Below are 26773 nucleotides of genomic sequence, written 5' to 3'. Positions count from 1 at the left end.
AGGAAAATGCTCGGATGAACAGGTATGCGTAAGGATGAATGGGAAAATGCTGGGATGAACGGGTATGCGTAAGAATGAATGGGAAAATGCTGGGATGAACGGGTATGGGTAAGGATTAATAGGAAAATGCTGGGATGAACGGGTATGGGTAAGGATGAATAGGAAAATGCTGGGATGAACGGGTATGCGTAAGGATGAATAGGAAAATGGTAGGATGAACGGGTATGGGTGAGGATGAATAGGAAAATGCTAGGATGAACAGGTATGCGAAAGGATGAATAGGAAAATGCTAGGATGAACAGATATGCGTAAGGATGAATAGGAAAATGCTGGGATGAACGGGTATGGGTGTGGATGAATAGGAAAATGGTGGGATGAACGGGTATGGGTGAGGATGAATAGGAAAATGCTAGGATGAACAGGTATGCGTGAGGATGAATAGGAAAATGCTAGGATGAACAGGTATGCGTAAGGATGAATAGGAAAATGCTGGGATGAACGGGTATGGGTAAGGATGAATAGGAAAATGCTGGGATGAACAGGTATGCGTAAGGATGAATGGGAAAATGCTGGGATGAACGGGTATGCGTAAGAATGAATGGGAAAATGCTGGGATGAACGGGTATGGGTAAGGATGAATAGGAAAATGCTGGGATGAACAGGTATGCGTAAGGATGAATGGGAAAAGGCTAGGATGAACAGGTATGCGTAAGGAGGTTCATCAGAGGTTGTGCATTTGATGGACCACATGTGATGTCTGTACCTATGGTCCTATGGTGCTACTGTATTACCATTAATAATAACATGCGTCATGCATATGTAATGTACTCATTTGCATGCTTGTGACTTCTTACATGCGGCCGCTACCGACCAGACTCAAAGAACCTGGTTTGGGGTGAAGCAGCTCACAAACAGGATTTAACTCCATTACATTGTATGCAGAGTCATCCATTTTACTGTATTTTCTCCAGAAATTAAAAAAAAAGCATCTCTACACCCTTTTAAGGTCCCTGTCTTAGGAGGGTCTTAAACATAAAAGGCCACAAAAAAACTACCTTTAGGCTACTACTCTGTAATACCTCTGTAACACGTGTAGTTTTACTTAAATGGTAGTTTTACTTAACAACAAATCTTCCTGTAATAGTTTATCAGTTTTGTACTCCTTCCCTGTAGATGCTGCATCCAACGTACAAGTCAAAGTGTGAAGATTTCCACAAGCTTTTTAAGCATTTGCCTGAGACAGAAAGATTACTTGTAGGTAGGTAATATCCTTCACAAATCCTGCACGAAAGTGTGGAAATATTGTTTTTATCATTGCATTTCCCTTCTCGATACCGTGTATACATGTAGTGATGTTGTCCGAACCCACTGCCGGGACAGTTAACTGACACATTGTTCTCATCTGTCTGTTCTAGACTACTCCTGTGCCCTGCAGAAGGACATCCTTGTCCATGGCAGACTTTATCTCACAGAAAACTGGGTCTGCTTTTATGCCAACATCTTTAGATGGGAAACTTTGGTGAGTATAGGCATGAAATGTTACCACGATACACTACTGTAAACAGAACATTAGAAATGGCAGGACAGGGCAGGCCTTTAGTGTCTCCTCCATTAGGAAGGCCAGTGGGCCAGTGAGGAAGATACCTTAAGTTTTCATCCCTGGGTACAAAGAGCAATATTCAAGATGAGAAGAAATTGTGGTAATGGACACACAAAAGTGGGATCCAGAGTTGGTCATATCTGTACTCCCAGACATTTTTTGGATAGAGTAACTAACCCTTTAACCTTTGTCGCATTGAGTTGTTTCTTACCAATTCTCTATTGGTTTAGGCTAGGCAGCAGGAATATGGTTAACAGTGGTCCTGATTAAAATCTAAGTGGTTTGTTTTGTAAACCACAAGCAGCACAAATGGTTACAGGTACTTTTGTGATGGGCAATTTAATGTGATGAGAGATGGGTTGTGAAGAAGGTAGTCCTGTTACCTGATGGCAAGCTCACAGAAATACAACAAACAGCTCAAGTTGCCACAGCTGTGTTTTCATCCCTTGATTCCTGATTTTCTGTTGCATGGTTGATGAGCCAATTTCAGGAAGTCTTTGATTCATCCAATTAGCCTTAATCTCACATGGCAGGAAATGAAAATATTGCATCTCAGGAAAGAAAGTTGTTGTAACATATAGGATTGTAAAATTTCTGATCATTTGAATGAAAGACTGTGTGCCTTACATTTGGTTTCTGAAGAGTAGCCACAACATCCCCTTATCAACTGAAGAAGCCAAAACATTTTGTTGTTTGGTATGAATTCGTGAAATCTTCTGTTTTTACAAATATTGCTACTTATTTGTGAAATGAATGTTACAGGCACAACACTCTATTTTTGGAGTTTCATTGTTTGGTCATATTTGTGGATCGTGTTATTTAATGAACCATTTGTTTATTGTGGGAAGTTGTCGAAAGAACAGAACTTGCTGTCCATCCCCACACAGATCTTACAAAGTCCCAGCTGGCTCCTTCACCTGATGTCTGTCTCAATCTCACTCAGTATCACCAAACTGTCACGTAAAAGATAGGTCCTCTGACGTACTACACCGGACTTAAGGACAAAAAGGCTTGCTTGTCGCTAGACATTACGACATTGTGGCAGTTAGCTCTTAAGTTAACGCACATTCCATGGACTTCAGTTTTTCTTGTGTAACTTTCTGGCCACATCACAGTACGTGGTCCAGACGGGACCTGCTCACTTTGCCAAGCGTCTGTCTGGCATTTGACTCTGAGAAAAAATGTTTTCATTTCCCAAAATAATGCCATTGCTGAGACCTAAGTTACCTGTAGTTGGATGTGCATCTCTGGCCCTGTTTGGATGTAAAGCATGGGTAGGTACTAGTACCAATTTCTTTAACATTGCTGTAATCACATGACTTCTTTCCAATTTCAGGTCTGAATTCCCAATCTGATCCAACAGTATGACTATAATGGCTCATGTACATGTATGTGCCCCAACATTGCCACAACCTGAACTCTAACCCTTTTCTAAAGGTGAAATTTGTCAGTTGGGAATTCCAGTACCAATGCAATTTGTATGGATGAGTTACTTCTAATACAGTGAGAGACCCGCCAACTATCCATTGGCAATTTTTTTGTAGATGAGCTGTCTGCCTTCAGTCTCCTCTTTCCTTTGACTGACATCATTAGAAGTGAAGTAGCTCAGTCTAATCCCTACAATGCAAATACATGTAAATATACTACCGGTATCCAAGCAAAATCATTGCACGTTGAAAGGTACCACAAAGTCAGAAGCTGTGCTGTTTACAGTTTTGTGTGTATCAGGAGTTCAGTAGGCAAAAGTTGTACTACGGTAACGTGACCAAGAGAACAAAGTGGAGCAGCGTGAGAGTGATAACATGTACGACCATGAAGGAGGCCTGATGCGTTGGTACCTGACCTTGCCTGTTGTTCCCTCCCCACAGCTGACAATCAGATGTAAGGACATCACCTCTATCACCAAGGAGAAAACTGCCAAGGTCATACCCAACGCCATCCAGATATGCACCGAAAATGAGAAGGTAGGGGTCTCATTACATTTTTGTAAACTTAAGGTTTTTCTTAACTTTAAAATGAAAATTCTTAGAATTGACTCAAACAAAATTTAATCCTCTAGACTTTCAAAGAACAATATTTACCATGCATGAAAAAAATTTAGTATCAGGTAATCTCTATATTAAAATTTACTCATGGAGCAAATTAATGGTTCCATTTGTGGATACATAACTAAGAACTTTCACATTTTGTATTTATAACATAACTGTTTGTAAAAAATCAAACTTTTGGTCCAGGAAAGTCATGCAAAATATAGTTGTTTGTTTGAAGATGGACCAGTGATAGGGGAGCGATTATAATGCATGTGGCCTCTCTGTTGTAGACAGCCCCCTCTAACTGCATCTCTGTAACCAGCAGCCTAGAGCATACAGGAATAAATAGAGCCCAAGACATCCCATTCAAAGATATACAGTCATTAGTAGAATGTTAAGCTCCTAGCATGCTGAGCTGGCTATGCATCACTCAAGTAGTTTTGATCTGGCTATAGGAACAAACTGCAGTAAACTACTAGTATAGTGTAAAGTGAAACTGACATGGAGGCTTCTGGTTTTCAGCATTTCCTGACATCCTTCACCCAGCGAGACAGTGTGTACATGATGATCTTCAGGATTTGGCAGAATGCCCTACTGGAAAAGGTCAGTCAGTCTGTAGTCTCACATTCAGTTAATATCTCTGAGATGTCTACTTTCAGTTCTGATATTTTCAAAGGATTAGAAATGTGATAAATTAAACAATATAGGAGTACCGGTATGTGGTCCTGTCTATATAAGTCTAAGGTGCTGTACATGTACATGTAGTTTGTGGATGAGAATGTTCTTTAAAATCTTCTTCATATATGACACTTGTACAGACAAATCCAGATGCATCTGTGAAAATTTCATGTAGAGAGTGAAAAGATATTTGGGAACTTGATAGAACAACTACTGTATTTTTGTAATGGTGCACCCTGTCCTCTTCCTCACTCTCCAACCTTTGTTCTGCTGCTTGGCACTGGGCATAGTCTGTCAGTCATGTTCAGCAAAATTCAATCAAACTTTAAGGGAGTTCTTAAAGTTGTACATGTAGTTTGTGTAGTCAAAAACTTGTACACAATAACAACACACTGTAAGATGCTATAAAATGATAATAACTCATGCTATCCTCCTGCTGGCATCTGTCTGCCTCGTAAATCAAATCTTTACTGTGAATTCAAAGTGATTAACAATCTTGAATGAAATAATGTGGACAACAACCTTGAGTTTTTATTTGTGTTCCCATTGGTCATCCTCAGCCACTCAGCCCCTCCGAACTGTGGCAGTACTTCAAACTGACCAATGGGGAGATGGACTTCAGTAGTGAGGAGGAGGACTCAGCAACAGACAGTAAGAGCACAGGTAACTAGCTGAGCTTCCCACATTCACCTGTCCTCTCTGTCTCTTACACAGCCACTCAGTCCCTCCGAACTCTGGCAGTATGTTCACCAGAGTTACGGGGAGGAGCTAGGCTTAACTAGCGATGATGAGGATTACATCTACCCTTCTGCAGCAGAAAATGAGAATGACATCATGGAAGAATCGGGCGCTGGTGCCAAGGATGACAATGACGTCACAGGTTGGAATGAGACACCTGTTTCAGTGCAGAATCTTGGTGCAGGACTCTTTTTGTATCCATAGCATTTTCCTTTTATAATTAAGCAAAAATAAAGATCACAGTTGAAGGGAATGGGAAGATGGTCAGGTAAGAGGACATTTTTTTCACTCTTGAAGATCTGGAACCATGTTCATTTCTCCTACATACAGCATGACAGTACATCCAGAACTAGCCTTGTACATCTCATATTGGTTACATCTTGGCTACTTAACAAAATGTTTTTTTTTTCTGCTGTCATTTTATAGAGGTTGTCACAGATCAAGAATTTCCTCTCTTTGACTGTTCGAGTTTGGTGACTGCCATGTCTGACAATTTTCTTTAAGTCTTGTAAACCATACTGGTAAATTGTGATAGCACTACTGTACATATGTCAATGTTCTCTGTAATGATAGTTTGAATTGTGTTGCTCATTTTATTACACTATCTCCACTGATGCGTTCAACTATTTCAGAAACAGTGTTACTGGTACATGTTACTTTGGTCATACCAATGCACCTTTACTTTGAGCATTTTCCTTAGGTAGCCTTTGTAACTCCTCTATCTTCTTCAACAGAGGACTTGAGTGCAAAGAAAGGAGAGGGTAGCACTGGGAGCAGGACTCCACAGAGATCAGCTAGCCCCATCCCCAGCCCTGCCAGCAGCGAGCCCTCACGCCTCAGCTCCGTGGAGTCACCTATGGTCAGTCCTACATTACATGCCTTGTTATTTACACAAGTCTTATGACACCTGCCCCACCTAGCAGGGATAATGTGAATTGCAGTACCTCTTACAATATTTCAAACCAGGTTGCTCTTACTAGTCTTAGACCCCAATTGAGTGAATCACTGCTTATTGGCATGTATGTATGTTTACATCTCATCTGTCTGTCTGCCTGCTTGAGTGTACTTCTGACCTATTTGAAAAGCCATCTAATATGTGTGATGATAATTCATCATCACAAATTCAGTGTGTCAAGTAGTAATTCTTCCTAACTGAAAAATTACTTTTTAGGGTCTCCTGTATTATTTTTTGCAACATAATTGTTATTAAACTGCATCAGCCTTTGTCCGTTACTGGGTAGCACCCTACTCATGCAACAGTCCAAGTATAGGAAGAAACCTCTCAGAGAGCTTGTATAAAATCTCATTTCTCTATCAATGGGTTAGATGCTGTAGTTATTTATGTGCTGCCTGGGGCTAGTATCGTGCCTGTTTTTTATGGAACCTACTGTAATACACCCCCAGAGCAGAAAGGGTACTTTGGCTGTCTGAAGTCAGGACAGAGTGGGATACCTGTGGGATAGCTGATCCCTGTAGGTTACACTCTGCAGCATCTCTTCTTTTTATCACATTTAGTTGTTTTAGTTGTCCCTGTATCTATTTATTATAAAGGTAATCCTGATGCTGTTGTTCAAAATCATATCAAAAAAATTTTGATTTAAGGTACTGACTACACTTCTACAGTACTATACATACTGGTAGATTATCATTTTGCCCAATTTTATTTACTACTCAACTGGCAACCAAATTGAAAAAAAATATATTTATTAGATACTAAAAATTACTAATTAGCATGAAGGATACTGCACTACCAGCACTTCATGAATAATTGATGAACATTAATTTGTTAATGTAATAGAATGTTATTTTTTACTTTGGACCGGATGTGTGCTTGTGTGAAAAAAAAACAAAACTCATGTATCATTGCCCACACAATCCATTTCACCTTTGCCAATCTGCTGGTGCATGTTCTTGTTTTCAATAGATATGTGTCCTAGTTCTGGTGGGAACAGCTGCCACCACTGCTAATCTATCACATATAATGGATGGGAAACCTCATCAAAATGTAATCTCCAACCCAATGCATGTTGTGGCTTTGCAATGCCTTTATGGTGTATTGTTATTTGCCATTTTGCTTCACCTTTCTGAGACATTGTGTCTGTCTCCTTTGCCAGCATTTTGTGCTAATCCTAGAACTCCAAACATGAACAGGAAGAATAGAAATACCATAACAGAACCTTGATGTATCCCAGATGATTATACTGCTTTTCCATCAGAATTTCTGGTCTTATCATCTCTAGATTGAATATGACTTTGGTGTGTTACCAATGTGTACACACCCGCCTTTCCCCAAAGGCCACATTAATACCATTCCTTGTTTCTCAGACTTAACAACGTAAACCAAACATGAGTCTTCTGAAATGAATTAAGTAGAGTTTGCACTCTAAGCTGTAGACTTGTAGAGTAGATTAGAGTCTGCATAGTTACGGTACATCAATATGGGAGCTGCAGAGCTGTTTTAAGCCTGGTTGGTTATCTTTATGCTTGTTTTATCATGATTGTTACCCTCATTTGTTGTACATCACCTGTCTCTTGTAGTGACTGTGTTGCCTTAGAGGGAGATATAAGATTCTTGTCATGTACGTGATGATGATCATGTTGACAACTCTCATCGCAGTGCCATCCGCCAATCACAATATAAAGGTCAGGGTATTCAAATATTCATAATAGACCCCGCGTTCTGGTCTCCCAATGGGCCTGTCAGAGCTGTCTAGATACGCCAACCCCATTTCTCCTGACGTTAATGACAAGGTCGAGCAAGGCACCAGCTTCCTCAACTACATGAAACAAGAAATCTTGGTACAGTACACTTCTTATTTTGTCTTTGTATGAGTGATGTTTGACAGATCCATCAAGTGTTATTTGGTTTATTGGATTTGGCTTGTATATGTTTCAACTGCAGTATATGAATCAAGAATCGTGAGGGGGGTCCCTCTATTGATCAGTTAATGACATAGTGTGCCTGAGGTAAAGATGCTGTATGTTTATTACTGTCCCTCAGAGGAAAAGTGTGCTGCTGTGATTTGTGGCCCCAGAGGTTTGGAGATGGGGGTACCTAATTGTTGAGACAGGATCGATCCCCTGGCAAAGTGGACAATATATGATGTCATCTGCATATGAATGGAAAATTCCCATGCCATTGTTCGATATATCAGGGTCAGCGTTTCAGCTGGTTAGGTGGAGCAGGGCCAGCAGCTTTAGTGGGAATGTTGACAATGACAAGTTCTGCTTGTCTAAAGCCTTGAGGAGTTAAGGTCTTGTTGGGTTCAGAATGGACATTTCCTTGGCTTCATTTAAGAACCACTGCAGTCTCTTCTCAGTGATGGACATGGACAAGGTTGTGGAGGTACTGTTGGGTCACCAGGACATTACCTTTCTGTTCACATGCATTAATATTTTAGTCAGAATGCATCTCTGAAGTTGTACTTAATAATTGTTCTACTTATGTGTGACTGTCGCCTGTATTTCATGATTTTATTTTCATGCTGATTTCATTTGTATATTTCCTTGGTTATTAATCAGCCTGTAACCAAGAATGGCTTCAGTCAGTGGTTTGATAGATAGTGGAAATATTGGTGAAAAACATGACATTGTATTTTTTTAAAGTAATGAAACCTCAAACTTTGTCTTTCCCACTCAAAAAACAGGGTTTCTTTTTTGTTCTGATATTGTTCTAGAATACTTCTGTTCCATAACATGGTATTGTTAGCACATTATAAACCAGATTTATCCAGTTCACTTCAGGCCACCTGTCCTCTGGGTGCACAAAACAGATTATGGTATTTCATTTTGTAATTACAGCAGAAAGCCTAGTCTCTGTGGAAATATCTATTTAATGTATGTCATTGGGGTCAATGCTAACAGTTTTCATTGATCTGTCATCTTCCTATTTTTCCGTAGACTGGCTGCAAGCCTGGGTAAAAGGTCTAGCAATCCAGGGAATGCAGAATGGCTCAGAGTGATGTTTATCCGATTTTATGATCATTGCACAAACAAAAATTACATTTTGATCAGTTCCCAGAAAGCCATTTCAGAATGATGTCACTTTCAGCATGTGGGTCTAATGTGGAAATTGTTGCCTGAGGACAAAATAGCACTTAGTGCTAGCGCAGGGTTTGATTTTCATGTACGTGACTTGCCTGCCATTTTATGTTGTCAACGGGCAGGCAGTGTTTGTCATGTAAGGTTAGAACACGATGTCGTGTCCAGATGGAAACATCAGAGCTCACAACACTTCCATCCAATAACTGTCATTAGGATGACTTATAGACATTGTTTCGTGATGACAACAGTACTATCTGTGTCACACAACACTCTTCTGAATCTCCCTGGATTAATTCAATGATTTATGCAACATTTAAAAGGTCATCTTGTCATTGCAGAGTACATTTGTAAATACATCACAGACACAATTGTTCATCTGTGTACATGTAATAACATGCATGCACAGATTTAGCAAAGTTGTCATTTTTCATACAGATATTTTGATTGCTAGAATTTGTCATTAGGCAGACTGTTTAATGAATGCTAATTTTGATTGCTGCCTAGATCAGGGTTTTATAGGACAATATAACTGTTGAGAAGATGAAGGATATTTGCTTACATCCACAGTCATTCCTCATTCAGTCATCCCTCCTGGTGCCTCAGCATCTGAGCCTGCACCTCACTTCTTCTCAGGTTCATTCCTGCATTCAGATTGATGGAATGCTACCTTTTGTGATATTATTGGTTTTCTATCACTTATGATAAATTAACAATTTTAGTTATCAATAAAGAAGTGTTGTAGGCCATACCAAAGTTTTCGTCCCTTCTTTTCACTTCCTTACTTTTCTTCCATTTTCCACCACATACAAAATTGTGCCTTTCCATAGCACCTATTAACCTGAGTGTGTCCATGGTTTCTCCTGCCAGAGTGATGATCCTCCCAGTCTGCCGGTCGGTCGTTCCTCACCCACCACCCCACAGAGCACCTCTGAGCAGGCCGACATTTCTCAGGCAGACACCGTAGCCGACGAAACCCTCCCTCAGGACTCCATGAAGGACGACTACATATCAACTGAGGAGAGCGATACATCAGAGACGGAGGATGATGATGTTGGTAGGTACACTATAGACGTCTGTGCCAACATTTAAGACCAAAAGTGCAGTGTTGCCCTTAATTGTTTGGCTTAAACTAGTATAAACCTCTGTGATGAGTAATGATTTCAGGCCCTTTTCTCTGATTCTCAGTAAAGTTATATCACAGTCATAATTACTGAGGCCAGTGTTGTTCAACTGTGAGCTCTGCTCTTGATCCTCATGGATTTGTGTCTTGTCTGAAGTGTAGAAGCCAATCAGTGTTGATTGTGCAGCAGCCTAGCTAGTGGTGCGTAGTTTGTCTGATTGCCTCTGAGACGCATACACAAAGATGACTCATAAAATAACCTTCCATGTCAACCTTCATCAAAGACGTCCTTGGCATCCTGAAGGTCAAATATCTAAATTTGTTTGACATGAGTAAGTTAGTTTTCTTGTGTCAGTATTTCTTTAATGTAATTTCATGCATGGGTGGGCTGTACCACTTATACATACTTCCCCAAGATGGGGATTTTTCATGAGGATGACAAATGTGTTGTACTAAGTTGCCTTTTGGCAAAGGACTACATTGCTTGTAGTACTACGTGTCTTAAACAGCTTTGTCCATTTTAAAACAAGTATATCCTGATAAAATCAACTGCACCTGGGGGACCCTTCTTAAGACTAAAACCATCATCCGTCAAAATGAGCTGAAGGAACTGTCGATCTGTAAAGATATAGAAAGCCTTCATCTTCAGGCAGGGATTAAAGAACACAATTTCAGAAGGATGTAGGTCAATTATTGTTGTTACCTTAGAAGTTTTTGAGTGTGGGTATGTAGATGTGTGCCTGCTAAGGTCACACCAATTCAATTTTTTATCAAATTGGTTCTCAGATTTGAAACAGTAAATCATAAAAGGGGAGTAAATATAGCCAGATTGTGTGTATTTATCTAGTTCTTGGCATATGTCATTGTGTTGAAATGTCTGAGAATGCAGAAAATAAATTGATGTGTCCCAATGATTAATCATGTTATCCAAACATTGATCTCTGTCATCTGCCCTGCCCAGGAGAGGTGGTGTGCCCTTACAATGACCTTGTGGGCAGGAAGTGCATCAATGAGGTTTACAACATTCCTGTGGACAAACTGTACGAGATGCTCTTCAGTCAGGAGTCCGACTTCTTCCAGGAGTTCCATGCCTCCAGAAAAACATTTGGTATTCAAACTTCTCTACATGTCAAACTATTTTCTCTTTTTGCATGTACATGTACGTGGATGTATTGTCCTCAGACCAATAAAATTAGTGTACTATATTGTAACTCTATGTGGTATTGCTTGTTTTTCGTGTGTCATTTTGATTGGATGTGTTGAAATGACTGTACCTTGTCCATCCCCAGACATGGTGATTGGACCATGGCAGGACAGAGAAGATGGGGACCAAACCAGACAACTGACCTACACCCTCACTCTCAACGCTTCCTTTGGACCAAAAACATCTGCCTCCACAGAAACACAGGTAGCCTGAAGTTGTCGTTTTACACCTAATGACAGGAGATTTTCACAGTAAATTACTTATCATAAGTATGGGATTTTGATGTTTCAAAGCCATGAAGGACTTTTTGCACTGAGAATAATTTTGCATGAGCTGTCAGTATGTCTACACATATCCCTGTGAATTGCATTAAGCCTTGAACTGTGTGACATTTTCTGAGCAGATCTCTCATGACATGAAGCCCGGGCTGTTCTACGTGGTGGACTGTGAGATTGTCAACGGTGGGATTCCATACGGGGAAAACTTTTACGTCCTGAACAGATACTGCCTTAACAGAGTTACTAGCTATCAAAGTAGACTCAGGTAAGGCTGCGTTTGGTTTTGCCATTGCTGCCACCTCTTGACTCAAAATGGTGTTGTTAGTGCCCTCTCTGTACATCATAAACCAAGGTGAAGTACATGTATGCTGCTAGGTGAGCAACATTGATGGAAGATATCAATGAAACTGAAACAGTTGCAATTTTGACCTCCAAGGCATTCTATTTCAGAAATTACATTTCTTTGTTCCAACTTTCCAGACATTGAAATTAAGATAGTTTAGATCCTTTTTTTTTAGTTCAGATCACTGATCCTTTTTTCCTCCTTAACTCAGGGTAAGCAGTGAAATCAAGTACAGAAAAACTGTTTGGGGCCTGGTCAAGAATATCATAGAAAAGAATGCTGGCCATGGCATTCAGGAAAACTTTAAGCATTTAGGTAAGTTTCACTTCTGTTCTGTTGCAAATATGATTCAGATCTAAACTTCAACATGAGCATCTTTCCTGTACAATGCAGATATAATTCTATCATGCCATTCCCTCCTCAACTTGTTGTGTCCCACTGTGGGGTAAGAAACAAGTCCTTGTGTTGTATGGGGTAAATGTTGATGATATTTTATTCTCTAGTGCAAACTAGAGGGTGCAATAGGCCAAGCTAAATGTTTTTTTCCCCATCCATCCAGGTCGGCATTTAGACAAAGTGTCTGATGCATGCCAACCACCGACACCTAGAAAAAACAAGGGCCTGGCCAGCAGCGTACGGCGGAGAAAACGAGCGTCCAGCTACACTTACCAGCCACGCCCACCGGAGATCTCCATCACAGGCCCACAGTCTGCAGCTGCACCCAACCCCAGTCTGGCCAGCATGGCACCAACCCTCACCAGAGGTAAGTCTGGGCAGGGTGACCTACAGTAAATAAGCACTGTTCCCAGACCGTTGTACTCGATCCTGGACCACTCCTTGGAGTGCTGGCCGTGTTATCAGAACCGATTCATTGTTCAGGAGAACCAAAAACAGCTATTTGATATCATGGACCACAGAATAATGCACTTGGGAATCTTCCAGTTCTTCGTTCCATCTTGAGGATTGCTAATATTTTACCAGAAGATCAGTCAGACAGAAAAGGTTACTCATGTGTTGTTTTCTTAGTCCGTAAGCTCAGCCGCACTGACAGTCCTCACAGAAGTGCAGGCAGGACAGGAGAGAATGATTCCTACAGGAGCCTGCAGGGCAGGACAGCAGGTGCAGATTTTAGCTTTAGCAAAGAAATGGGAACATGACAATTTTACCCTAATTAGCACTGATTAGAAATCAATCTTGGTTTTATTTGTAACACAGTGAATAAAGTTAGATGCATGTAAATAGAAATGAGATACGATTTGTAGAATAAGATTCTACATAGAAAACCCAAAGCATATCCATAGGCTAAAACAGGTCCAGGAAACTATAGTTACAGACCGGGTAACAAAACAATGATTATCATAAATAGTCAAAAGCAAATACATTGTACCTATGTTGCCCTAAATCAGGTCAGAATAGGATAAGAGTCACAACCAAATGTTTGTGTTTGTGTTTCGGACTGGTTACTAAAGTAAACGTTTTATGTTGTCGTCAAGCTATCTAGTTAGGCCGGATGATCTGCTCATACTGCAGTAAACCCAAGGCACTTGATTAGTAGTGTGAACAAAAAATTGTGGATTTACATTGTACATGTATGTGGGTCTGTCAATGGTTTAAAACAGTGCAAATCACTTCTGTAAGGTTTAGAAAATTTTGCTTTTGCCTGACTTGTCCCAATTGATGTTTTTGAATGGATGATTCCTATTGTTATTAACTACCAGTTATTGAACCCTGATTAAACAACAGTAATTGTTTACATTGCAGCAGAGACCCGGGAGGACCTCAGCCCCAGCCAACCATGGCCCATAGATGTGGATGCACACAAGTGTCTCCTGGCTATCTGTATCATGTAAGTGGTAAAGACTATATTTTGGCTCTAAATGCAATATGTGTTGCAGCCTTCTATAGTCAAGCAGAAACAGATTTGCCCAAATATGCTGCACAGCTGACAATGGTAAAATTGTGTGTTGCTACCATAGTGTACATAGAATGATTGTGTAGTTTGATATTTTTAACACCTAGCCAGTGTGGTTTTCACCTAAACAAACACTAGACATCTTGACTTTACTTATACTATAACTATAACACCTGTTTCTCTGCAGTCTGGTGTGCTTGTTACTGCTGAACCTGCTGGTGATGTACAGAGTCTGGTCGTTAGAACGTGCCACCAGCAGTCTGCAGCCGTGGCCTGCTAAAGATGTCAGCTGGGACAGGTGAGTTCTGTGTCCTGCACTATACACCACTAGGTGAGATGGAATGAGAGACTCTGCTGTGTCATGAAACTGTCAAAAAATAAGGAGAGACTTACCTTACATAATCCCATCCCTATTCTGTAGATTCCTCCAGACCTCCTTGTCCTCTCCTCCATGTATGCAGTCAGCAAGAGACCTCTTTGTCAAGTCCTGGACATCTTCAGTCCCCATGTCTGCATTATAATAATAATAAATGTTTTTTATTGTCCAAACAGTACCCGTGCAGTCGCAGCCTTTATACGGCTGAATTGATGCAGGGTATCACATAATAATCAATACAAATCACAACAATTACAACATTCAAATAATACAAATGATACACATATTTGTTCCACAATTATTTTTGTGGAACTGTCGCAAGGGTCTGTGCGGCTGCCATTCGGCGCCACAAGGTGACCTCAATACGACTTTCCCCAACCGAAGTTAGGTACCCATTCACACCTGGGTGGAGTGAGGAAATTCGTGTAAAGTGCCTTTCCCAATTATTTATAATATAAAATTAATGTCTCTGATATTGTGTCACATTGTAGTCAGCAACATACATGTATGTCATCAGTAAATGTCCTTACTGTGTACTAATGCCTGTGTGTGCTGTACTCAGTACCACCCCGAGGAGTCCGGAGGAGTGGATCCAGCTCCTTCAGCAGCAGCAGCAGTTCCACGAGGCGGAGCTGCGCAGGTGGCGCGAGGTGCTGGCCACGTCCGTCACGTTGTTAGATCAGGTACAACAACAGACATAGCCTACTGTGCTTTTAACTGTGCACGCTCATGTTATTGATAGAAACAGCTAACAACTATAAGTGACTTTGCGAGGTATTGGCTGTTGAGAAGTCATGGGTAGGCAAAGTATTGTTTATGATTGTTATGTTTGCCAGGGTACCCGTTTATGTACAGGTGTGTAGGTACAAACTTGTAATTCACACCTGCCTTGTTGTAAACCTTTCCTCAGTATACTGTAGATGACAAGTTGGTCACTGTTGTTGGCCACCTTAGTACATATGTCAATATGAAGTATTTGAGATACATGTACTTCGTTTATTCAATTGCTTGGGATGATCACTAGCAGTTCTGAGGATCATTTTTTTTTGTACAGGTAGTACACCAGGAGGCCATGTGCAAAACAGACGAGCCAAGAAATAACTAGACCCTTTTCCCTTGTTCCAGATGCGAGCCTCTTTATCAGGACTCTCTCATGACGTCAAGACAAAAGTAGACAATCCTGTGACAGCTGAATCCCCTGCACACAGCGATGACTTCTAACACACAGGGAGACTCTTCAGCTTGCTGCCATCTTTTAAAATACAAGTGTTCAGAGCTGACATCATAGTTTACACAATGTTGTATCATTGGGACTCTGGAAAGTCCCACAGCTTCATTAAAAGTTTGTCCGGATTTGGCAAGTTGTGAATAAAATAGTATTTTTGCCATAATATCCTAGTTGATTCCTGACTGGATGTGTCTGGATGTGACAAGTACAATATAGGTGCTGGTCAAGACTTGCCCCCTCTCCAGTGAAGCTAACTCTCCTGGCCCACATCAGAGCTCATGTTGTTTGATAAAACTCACTGAAAGAGAGAGATCAAAGTTGGAGAAATACAGTATGAAATTCTTGTGAAGTTAGTTTTATGGAGGATATACTGTACATGTACATCTCCTGCATCAATCCCACCTGTATCGTACCATGTGCCCTGCCTGGAACACAGATAGGAGACTGGTGCCCACCAGGCTTGAGGGCACATAGTCACATCTTATAACCTGGAACTGTACGCCAAGCTGTCTGCCATCTCAGATAATTCTTAGGTAGATCAGCTGTGGCAATCTGATAGATGCTGCTGAGAGGGTCCTTCTGGTTTATTGCCATTCATCAGAGATGTAAATATTGATACCGAGATTACATTTTGTCTATTGCACTTGTATAGTAACTAAACGTTTGAAATGCTGCAATGTTTGAACTTTCAATCTGCATGTCTGTTTAAAGATATTGTGTGTACATGTACTGTATGTCAGGGAGAAGACTTTCTTAGGAAAACTTTCCTGGTCACCACCTGTGACCTATGACCTGTTCAAGGTCTTCACCTACAAACCCAAATATGAGACACAATGTCATCATATACTGAATACTCATACTTCTGTGTACTGCCTCTTCACTGATGTAAAGTTGAGACATCTGTTGATAGTTTCATCAGGTTGGTAGATCATGAGATATAATATTACCTTCAGGTTAATTAGGTCATGTTACCAACTTTCAGACCTTCTGTACCCTGTGTGTATTTCATGATATAAAAACTTCCTGACTGTTATGTTGTAGAGTAGCAATGTTGTGTTGTGGAGTTGCTGCATGTTATGATGATGCCTGCTGTTGTGAGCTGGCTTACCTATTATATGTTCTGCACCAGCGTATGCTGATGACCAATATATGTGTGTGACTGTGTTTACATGGACTTCTCATCTGTGATGTGTGTGTAATAGTTTGTACTGATATCCTTGATTTTCAATGGTATTCATCTCTATTTGTCATAATGTATTCACAGTGATATGTGTGTTTTTTTCTGCTTCACATTCACCCCTAAACTGTAAGTTGTTATGTTTGTGTTTACACGCTGTGTGTGTTTACACTAATGCTGACTATATGTGTATGTGTACATTTACACACTATGTGTGTTTACAGTTATGTCTTCTCCATAATCTGTGACTTGTGCCAATTGTAGGTTGTCCACATTACTTGTCTTAAGTGACAGAAGTTTACTAGGAACATACATGTATGTCTTGGTTTGGTTGTTCTGTTCAGAATATTTAAGGTTTCTGTGCAAGTAGAAGTCACAGACGTTGCACATTTGTATGGAAAGAAAGTAGAAACTGTATATGTACAGACACTGTATGTAATATATAAACTACTAGACTAAGTACTCCTAATCATTCCTTCAGCACAGGTGCTGTTAAGAATGCCTCACCTATCTCTGTATGTTTTGGAAGAAGAGTAGAAATACCACCATATAGTGCAATTAGTATATAATAGACATGATAGGCTTTTTCAGAAGTTTAGATGTAGTGACAGTTGGTTCATGTCTAAGCAGTAGTTGACAGAAGTGGACAAAATTTAGACCATCTCCACAAAACTGAACACCGACATGGTGTTCTGGTCAAAAGGTAGAGCTGTGCTTGAATAAGGTTGTGTTGTAGATTACCTTAGTTGTTTTTTTTAGTAAACCAGATGGCATTTAACTTAGCCTGTGCATTTATCTGAAACTGTAGATACGTTTTCAGAATGCCAACACAGAAAGTGCAATATTACTGTATTAGTTGTGATAATGGGATGTCAAGCAAGAGAGACTAAATTTGTTTTTGTTTCACAAAATCTGTACTCTCATTAGAAGGTCCTGGTAATAAACACAAGTGTTGTTGAGGATCCAAGTAAACAAGACTACCCATCATTTTCTCTATCTTCTCAGAATTTGTTGAAATATTATAAGAATGAAAAGTAACAAATGAATATTGGTAGTTAAAATAATGAGTACTTCTTAAGCCTCTTGTGAATACATGTTAGTGTATACAATGTACCACTTCGAGGGTACAAATTCTCACATTTTAGTCAGAAAACCTTGCTGTCAGCCATGGGAACATGAAGAACTACACCAACACTTCATATTCTGTCCAGATTCCATGGTATATATATGACAGATTGTTTACAAAAGACTGTGTTGTAATTGTGGATATGTATACATTATATCTGCTAGGCATTTGAACCTGTCTAAAAATGGTTTCGTATGTCTCCAGTAGAATGTCATGACCAGTCTTTCCCCTTATACATGTAGAAGTAAACCTGCACATCCCTTTCACATGACATGTGCACAAGTGGTTGATGTCTTAATTTGTGCATCCTATAATAGTCCAAGTGTCTGTGTAATGGCACTTCTAAAGTTTGATATATAAGATCTAGATTTTGGTATGATGTGTTGAGCTGGCCACACAAGGGACATGCTGCTAACGTACAGAGTGGATTGGAGTTAGACCATTTTAAGGGTTGCGAAAACTACATGTACAGCACTAAAAGTCTTTTATGTTAAATTAACGTAGTGACATGAAATGTAGAATTAGGTTTCATTGAAAGAAAAACTATAATTGAAGATTTGATAAGACGACAGTAGACATCAACAAGAGGAAGAAAAACTGATTTTCACATTCGTAACATTTAGGTCTAAGAAAGAAGCAATGAAATTAATAGAATTGTGAATATTTTAGATACAAAATTGTATGATCATATTCTTACTCATCCAGATAATGCATGGATGCCTGTGAGAGTGATTGTGGTAGTCCCAGCCTTCGGTTCATTCTTCTTGTACAGCCGTGTCTGTCATGTGCTTTGATTTCAGATTTTAAAGGAAAAAAGTCGTGTATTGATGTTATAGCTGTCTTTGCACCCCAAGATGACAACACTAGTAAGATGAATAATTATGGAGAATAAAAGACTACAACGCCCAGCATTGTCTACCATGTTATCTTTTTTAATACTTGAAACACCTTAGCAAACGCCCCCAGCACCGCATCAAGGTGCACCTCCATTGCTGAGGAAATTTGGGACGTCATCATGCCCAGAATATCATCAATCTCCTCCATAAAAGGTATCTATGAAACAGCACAAAACTCAGGGTCCGACACGATTGCAGCAGACCAGAAAATGCTAGTATATATAGGGGAAATACAAATTCTAGACACTGCGGTGTCGGAAAATATTATTGTTCGTTTGATGCCTCTTTCCCTTTACGATATGCCTTGCATGAACAATGAACGAAATGCATGAGTAATGAACAAAACGAACATCTGAGACGCTCCCCAACAGAGCCGCTCTAACTGGTCGGACGGGTGTGTCCTAGCAAAGAAGGGCTGACCCCAGACTTCTGTTTTGATGTGACCCGTACATTTTTTGGACGGAACTTTTTCATTTTCGCTCGTCAGCGTCAATCGTTCATTAGACCAAGGTTAACCTCATTGATTAGACACAACACCGTGATTGCAGTGAGTATTATAACTTTCTATGGGGCCATTGATTAAGGTGAGTGGAAATTTAAGATAGCTGCACGGAGCCGGTGACACCCACCACGTCACCAAAACACGGGTTACCGTATGTGATTAGTTTGTATCGTACCTGCAATTGCAGTGTTGTTATAGAGTTTGGGGGCATGTGAATGTACATGTAATGTGTTGAGGAGTATGCACAAAATGAACCTAAAACCTTATCTTACATAATTCGTGGAGACGTCGGCCTGAAATAACTGATTTACATTGTATGTCCACATAGTCAGTGGCCAGGATTCTGATGTTGGAGAAGTCCGACTCAGGAGGGCTGGTGTCTTCGGGTGATCACTAAATGATATTAGCCTACGAGTACACCTTCCCAACACGGTCCATGACATGTCTCCTCCGACCAATGTTTGGATAATGTGAACCTGGAGGCCTCTATGTACCGTGAAAGCAGGTCAGAGCTAGATATTTTACTTCCGTTTTACTCCCTGTAGATATAACGTTGTATTGCAAAAGAAGTGTGGCAGTAAGAGGGTCTATATTGGTGTATTCTGTTGTCCAACATGTGCCTCTGAGTTCGAAAGTCAGGACTGCAGCAGCAGTGTTTATGATCAGTGATATTTGGATCGGGGACACAACCTGGGTAACCATGACTACTCATATTTTCTACCGTTATTATTGCATTGCATTCGACTGAACTCGCGTGACTAATAGGCGCGAATATACAGTAAGGGACAAAGTCAATAAGACAAAACCAATCTTACAATACTAAAGGTCCACACACCTTTGACAGATATCAAATCAAACGCTCCAAGAATGATTGAATTCTTAACATATCTCTATCACTAGTTACAATGGTCTGCAACTTCATGGACAGTCTTGCTTTGTCCGTTTTGCATCAGCTATAACGTTAGTAGCTATATTTGCTTTTGTGTTATATCTTGTTTTAGTGGCGACAAAATAATTGTATTAAGTATTATGATTTGGAACTGATTTCAGGCCTATTCTTTGCTGTAAGTTATTTACTTGAATGTCTCAGTGTTCATTTTGTTCTTTATTTTTAAGGCTGGGTTCCTCTCCCTCTCCTATGGCGTTACGACTAACCAAGCGGCGATGTGCGACGTCCCTGCTTCTTGCATTGGCGGCAATACTGGTGATTTGGATCGGCAGAAACTTTTCCAGTGCCCTTTCCTCCGCAGAGTATGATTATTTACCTAAAGCTGCTGTTAGAATAGAACATAAGGGAAGACGGCCACGTGATGCCGGCCTCCATCTGGACGACAATCTCCTCGTTAACGGCAGCGCTGTCTACATCTACAAGAACAGGACCACGGGGAAGTGGGGAACGCTCCCTGTGACGTCACCGATACTCAGTGTGAACTTTACTGTCAACCTGACGGAACTTCAGGAGGCGTTTTCGTCCCCATGGCAGCCGCAGCCAGCCAACCTGAGGAGAATACAGTACGTCATTCGTCTTTTCATCCCTTAATTTAGATAGAATACACCGGAAATGAGAGACGTCATCGCAAAAAGCACATGTGCACATTGTGTTAACCGTGGCATATGTGTGTTAACACTAAAGTCTATCATGTACATTTGTAATGCGTCTCTGTGTGTTACAGAGCCGATCTGGAGAGGTGCTGCTCCGCACGGCGCATGGCCGTCCTGACACAAGAGAACACTAAGCCAGACCAGTACATCCCCAGTGCCTTCCCTAACCTCACCGAATACATCAGTCCCGAGTACCACAGAACCTTTCCTAAGGTGAACCGTTTAGTCTTACTTACGTCATGATGGCATCAGACTCTTGAAATTGTCTGGTTGTCACACTCTACAAATGTTGTGCTATGACATCGCATTTACTGGTGTACGCGTACAAGTTTTACTTTCTATGTCGATTTTAATATTGACAAAGTGCGCTTTGTCCACCATTCATTTGCGTACTCAGAACGTCATATTGAATGATAAGATGAAATGTTGACGATTCTGTGTGCAGAAGTCGCCGTTCTCGGAGAAGCGGTACGGGCGCTGTGCTGTGGTCGGGAACGGCGGGATACTGCGGGACAGCAAGTGTTCGTCGGAGATCGACTCCGCAGACTTCGTCTTCAGGTCAGGCGGAGAAACAGGTTTTTTGAACGTTTAGTTAAAGTATCTAATGATTTGGCCACATGCCTTTTGATTTTCGAACGAGGTGGAGTTGGTATGTTTTTCTCTTGATACAAATAGCATAAGTATCTGGTAAGCAATGTGCAGTATTGTAGAAATGCCTGTACTACGATATTGCAACATGTATATGATGACGTTCGTTGAAACGGCTTCATGCGGGTAATGTCTTTGCTAGTAACTAGTTATGTCTAGAAATTTTAACCCTTTGTACCAAACTGATATGAAGACACGTAGGTTCTTTAACAAATGGACGGATAGAGACAAACTTTTTGTCGTTCTAACGTTACACGTGTCGTTCTAATGTTCCAGATGCAACCTTCCACCGTTGACAGTAGACAAGTACACTCCGTGGGTCGGAGTCAAGACAAACTTCACCACTGCGCCCATGTCCATGCTCAAAAAGTGAGTTTTCCTCGTTACTTAAATTACCTTTCAAAATTGATCCGTGTAAAGCTTATGGAAAGGAATTCCTGACAGTGTTAGCTGCCTCACACACTCGTTATCTCTTTCCATGTGCATAGAAAATTGAAGTGAACAATGCAACATGGAAATGGCCTGCAATTTTTGAAAGACGTACGATGTAACACTGTAACACCACGAAGAGTTGATATTTTATATCGGGTTTTGTGTATCATGTATTGCACAAACCCCGCCAGCACTAAATCAAGTGAAAACGCAGTTACTTGTAGCAACATATGTGTTGCAGATATCGTCACATGGACGAGAGTGAGGAGGACTTGGAGCGGTTCGTTAGGGACACCATGCAGTACAGCGGCTTCCTCTGCATCAAGAGACCGTCAAGTGAGCAACAGACATGTGCACATGACGCTTGTCATAACACTTATCAATTCCTTCATTCAACAAGTCTGAATTTTTGACGGGTATGAAATACTTGTCTTTTCCAGGCACAATCATGTGCATACATGTTTCTATGTGCGTTGTTGATGTCTGTTGCAAACGTGTTGAGGCTTATGTGCTTTATGGCTGCTTTTCTCTCCATCAGACTACAGCACAGCAGGATATAAAGAGTTACAGAGAAGGAGAGGAGACAGTTTGGCCGTCCTGTACGAGAACCCACAGCACTTCCTGGCCGTCACGCAGTACTGGATGGAGCACGGGATTCCACGAAAGGCAACAACAGGTACCACATCAGTCTCCATGCAGATTAGGATTAATGATTTGTCAAGGGAATTAGCCGACAAGAGGGCACGTTGGCTTCAATGCAGTTGCTGATCTAATATCATTTTTCACAAATTTCCGACGGTTTTCAGACACTTACCGAGTTTGTGGGGGCCAGACTGCAGTTTTCTATGTGTCATGGCGGTCTGCTTATGGTAGTCATGCTGTGAGAAGAATGTGTGTCAATTCATGTCGTCATAGTGCGTCAAGTTCACGTGATACCCTTACCTCTGCAGGCCTGTACCTAGTCACCACGGCCCTAACCATGTGCGATCACGTGGACGTGTACGGGTTCTGGCCCTTCCCGTTCGGCGGCTGGGGACAGAAGATCCGCTACCACTACTTCTATGCGGCCATCTTTGTAGCGCCTTACGCACACGAGATGCCCTCGGAGTTTATCAAAATGGTAGAAATGCATAGACAGGGGATAATGAAAGTTCACATCGACAAGTGTGGAAATTAAGTGTTTATGCGTTAATCGTATATCTAATTTACAGCGCTTTGTTGTTTTCAATGTTTTGTTTAATAATTTCCCGATGCTTGATCAATGACACAAATTAGACGTACTGGTGACATATTGTAAGCCTAAGAATCAATTCCTGTATGTCGAAGCTATGCACTACCGACGTTACATATGATGATAATAAAATTACACTGTAACAACATACCTTTAGACTGACCATATGGTAATAAAATTACACTGTAACAACATACCTTTAGCTAGACTGACCATATGGTAATAAAATTACACTGTAACAACATACCTTTAGACTGACCATATGGTAATAAAAGTACACTGTACCAACATACCTTTAGACTGACCACGGTTATCTATTGCTATTTATTGTTGTCATTGTACATCTCTCAACATGAGGTTCAGGTACGTTTGCAACTTTCTTTCTGGTCAATCAATATTCATATCTATTTCGGTTTTTTTTCTTTGTACCTGATCCTGACAGGAGAAGGTATCAAGTATGCAGATAATTTAATTAGCGTTAATTCTTGGAATTTTTGGCTCACTTTATTAAATCCAGTAATGGCAGCAACCGCGGGATGGCGCTGGGTGTTTGCGGCAATCATTTTGTAAAGTTGTCTCTGCAATTCTTTTCTTGAACGGCAGATGTCGCTGTAATCGTCTATATCAATACCTTGAAGCATCTTCTAAGAAACTTTCTTCTGATATTCATGCTTTTTCACATTTAGGCGCTTTTAGACGTATCATTACATTTTCATGACTATTTGACATTGAATAATTCTTTAACAGCGTCTTGATAGTTAAGTGGTAAGTATTCTATGGATGATAAATCCTATTTTCTTATATCCAATAGAGTCTATAACATTACTAACGTCAACTTCCCTTCAAATTACTAATACGATACGACACACTGGAAGTCTGTGCTGAAATCACAATTATCTGTGCATGACCTGCACATTCACTACGTCTATTCCAGCGAAGGGGCCACTTGTGCTTTTCACGTGCACAAGTCACCTGTTTGTGGAAAACCAACAAAACAATGGCGTAAGACATATAACAGTCGCAACATTTATTGCGGACTATTAGTGTTAGGCGGCAATTTATGTCCTTACAGCAAAAAGGAAGACCTGGAAAGTTTAGATCCTGTGACTCAGTATCTGCGCTTGAGTCATCAGTACTCGTTCGCGCTCCTCGCGGAGAAAGCGGTTTTAACAGTAGCAAAACATACCGCTTGTTTAGTGAAGGTCCGCTTCACTAAGAAAGAAGGAATGCGTGACCGCAGTGAACTTTGATCTGTACCCGGCGGATCCGCCCCAAACAAAGGGCTAGCTGGCTCCCAGTGTGGCTGAGGAAAACACGCGACATTCGCACGCTTTCGACAGTAGTAACAGTCCATCTTTTAGGACGATTTTCCGGATGAATACGGGTGTAAGGATGACCTGACAATTTGGGTGTAGCAGGGCGTATCCCCGCGTAACGACGGCGAGGGCCACCACCTGTTAAGCCATTGAGTCACACAGTCTGCTGTTCCGTTAAAAGAGCATCCTCCCTTGGAAAAACTCAATACCTCACATGCCCGGTGTGAAGGCGTGCAGCGTCAAATAAATGCAATTTCTCGACGATGTTTCGTAAAAGACCCAAGGTGCAGGAAAAAAAGAAGCGATACATAACGCCACCGTTACTTGGGACACAACAACGGAAACATTATGATATAATTTAAAAACGCAACTTGGCGAAGCGCTTAGGTGTACTACCGATAGATCTAGATCCAGTAGCTAAGAAATTTAGACAAAGTGATACTATTGTGTCAAGAAGCTATCTATATCAGTATATCTTGGTGTCTGCTGTTGCCATTTGACCACAAACATTGAGAAAATTGAACATGTATACAAGCTGTGCATGTTCGCTTAATTGATTTCATCGGCCTTCACAAAGCGCAAGGGATGACATATGGTGATGGTGTAACATGTGAGGGACATCCATTATGTATACTGTGTCTCTGAAATGGTAACAGTTACGGAGAATTGAAACGGAGTGTCACTGCTTTATTATAGCGTTATACTTATCCGCTACAAGGGAGGGCTTCCATTCAACAGAAGAGCGATAGCGGTACAGGGTCCCGCTCCGGAACGAGGCTTCGTGAATGGATTTATTTGCATTTGAATAGCGCTACTCAAATATTACACAAAGGTACACAGGAACCCGAGAAGCACGGTTTAAACTTACTAACGCTGCCAGATTCTTGGATATCTGCTGATAGATTGTCCACTTCAGTGTTGTTTTAGAAATAGTCACATCAACGATTAACTTTGGGGGAACTTCCAGAGCTGTCAGCTCCGACCGGACAGGTGCGAATACGGGGAGAAAGTTTGTGAGGACCAGGAGGATTTTACGAGTACCTATACGGATACAGTCCTGGCGATAGTTTGTTTTCGTTTGTACTTATCCATGAGAAGGACTTCGTGGCGAGTTTTCGAGGGAAGGCGGGATTAGGAAAGTCGGCGTGAGAGTTGAAGGAGGGAAATCCAGGTGTGCGTGGATAATCCTTTTTTCCGCCAAGCCGTGGCGGAACAGGTGTCTGCTTAGCGGTCCCTGCATCTCATCCTAATCAAGATGGCGTGCTCTCTCGTCAAAACATAACGGTCCACTACCCGACACCATGGGGAGGACTATCAGGCTTCCCCGGGGGACTATGATAGCCCCTGTTCTTGTTTTGCTAACGTTACATGTCTGGAGCTGCTATTCACAGGGGTTCTTCCCGAGGCTGGAAAATGTGGGGAAGAACAAGCCCATCTCATCGGACCCTTCGCGGGCGACTTGTGGGCTTGCGGGACGTTCCTCGCACTGTAGACCACTGGGCATGGAGGCGTTGCAGCGTTGTCCCGTTCAGGACGGCTGTATGCAGGAGTGTCCTAGGAGAACAGCTACTCCAGCCCCTACGGACCTGCTGACCGCCCCGGGAGCGTGCATCACCCAGGACACCAGCGATGTGCGCCCGGGAGCGCAGCCCGGATCCCCCGCCTACATAGTCAGGGACAGCCCGCCTTGCTTCGCCTCGCCCCCCTCCCCACCCAGGCTTGGAGCGAACGGCGACTTTACACTTAGTGTCTGGCTGAAATTACAGGACAGCAATAGACCAGGGTAAGTCATAGGTCGTTTATTCTCTCGGTTAATTTCGATTTGTTACAATTATAATACTCTCGCCGCGTGGCCACCATTTTGTCAGCATCCTCTCTCCCACACGCACGCACCATTTCCCTCATCAGCATTAGCCTCACACTATGGAGACTAGCCTGCCCCACCTACTAGCCACTCTAAACAAAAAAAAATACAAGGTCACCCTGCGTATAACCTCATTTTCAACAGGACTAGTAAATTGACAGGACCCTTATGTCTATAAATGTGTCATGGTGAGTGTCATGGTGTGCACTGGGGGGAGGTTGCTATGGCAACATGATGCTACAGGATTAAATGTCTAAGATTTAGCAGATAGACTTCAGCCCTGTACTGGCATACTGCCATCAGAGGCAGAAAGGCCTCAATATCCACATGGGTAGTTGTAGATTTGATGAAAGCCTGCCTGTCATTCTCAGGACAATCAACAGATGACCAATCAGCTGTGAAATTACCCTCAATAATTGATGGGCGAG

General features: G+C 41.4%; 2 protein-coding genes across 14 annotated transcripts in view; both read left to right on the top strand.

The window, feature by feature from the left end:
• Positions 1-18762, top strand: part of LOC109470276 (GRAM domain-containing protein 1B-like) — a 56012-nt gene extending 37250 nt beyond the window's left edge. For 7 of the 10 annotated variants that reach the window (XM_019769164.1, XM_019769162.1, XM_019769168.1 and 4 more), the window contains 16 exons: positions 1416-1519; positions 3469-3564; positions 4153-4233; positions 4869-4971; positions 5781-5905; positions 9958-10144; positions 11172-11318; positions 11500-11618; positions 11818-11957; positions 12247-12350; positions 12595-12798; positions 13062-13154; positions 13797-13881; positions 14135-14245; positions 14886-15006; positions 15449-18762. In XM_019769164.1, the coding sequence (XP_019624723.1) occupies positions 1416-1519; positions 3469-3564; positions 4153-4233; positions 4869-4971; positions 5781-5905; positions 9958-10144; positions 11172-11318; positions 11500-11618; positions 11818-11957; positions 12247-12350; positions 12595-12798; positions 13062-13154; positions 13797-13881; positions 14135-14245; positions 14886-15006; positions 15449-15544 (1916 nt within the window). In that variant the 3' untranslated portion in view covers positions 15545-18762. Of the gene's footprint in view, positions 1-1155; positions 1259-1415; positions 1520-3468; positions 3565-4152; positions 4234-4868; positions 4972-5780; positions 5906-9957; positions 10145-11171; positions 11319-11499; positions 11619-11817; positions 11958-12246; positions 12351-12594; positions 12799-13061; positions 13155-13796; positions 13882-14134; positions 14246-14885; positions 15007-15448 lie in introns of those variants that run through there. The other 3 variants (XM_019769172.1, XM_019769166.1, XM_019769165.1) reach the window with 3 other exon arrangements.
• Positions 18763-19145: 383 nt separating this feature from the next.
• LOC109470287 (alpha-2,8-sialyltransferase 8E-like) overlaps positions 19146-26773 on the top strand; it is an 8478-nt gene continuing 850 nt past the window's right edge. Inside the window, exons 1-9 of one of the 4 annotated variants that reach the window (XM_019769198.1) lie at positions 19146-19297; positions 19581-19757; positions 20369-20764; positions 20926-21067; positions 21300-21412; positions 21779-21871; positions 22176-22270; positions 22473-22610; positions 22885-23446. In XM_019769198.1, coding sequence (XP_019624757.1) covers positions 19741-19757; positions 20369-20764; positions 20926-21067; positions 21300-21412; positions 21779-21871; positions 22176-22270; positions 22473-22610; positions 22885-23111 — 1221 coding nt within the window. In that variant the 5' untranslated portion in view covers positions 19146-19297; positions 19581-19740 and the 3' untranslated portion in view covers positions 23112-23446. The other 3 variants (XM_019769199.1, XM_019769200.1, XM_019769201.1) reach the window with 3 other exon arrangements.

The sequence above is a fragment of the Branchiostoma belcheri genome, unplaced genomic scaffold (assembly GCF_001625305.1).
Source record: "Branchiostoma belcheri isolate BF01 breed outbred unplaced genomic scaffold, Haploidv18h27 scaffold22, whole genome shotgun sequence".
NCBI lineage: Eukaryota > Metazoa > Chordata > Leptocardii > Amphioxiformes > Branchiostomatidae > Branchiostoma > Branchiostoma belcheri.
The sequence above is the reverse complement of the archived record's forward strand: the minus strand, read 5'-3'. Positions and strand labels throughout refer to the sequence as shown.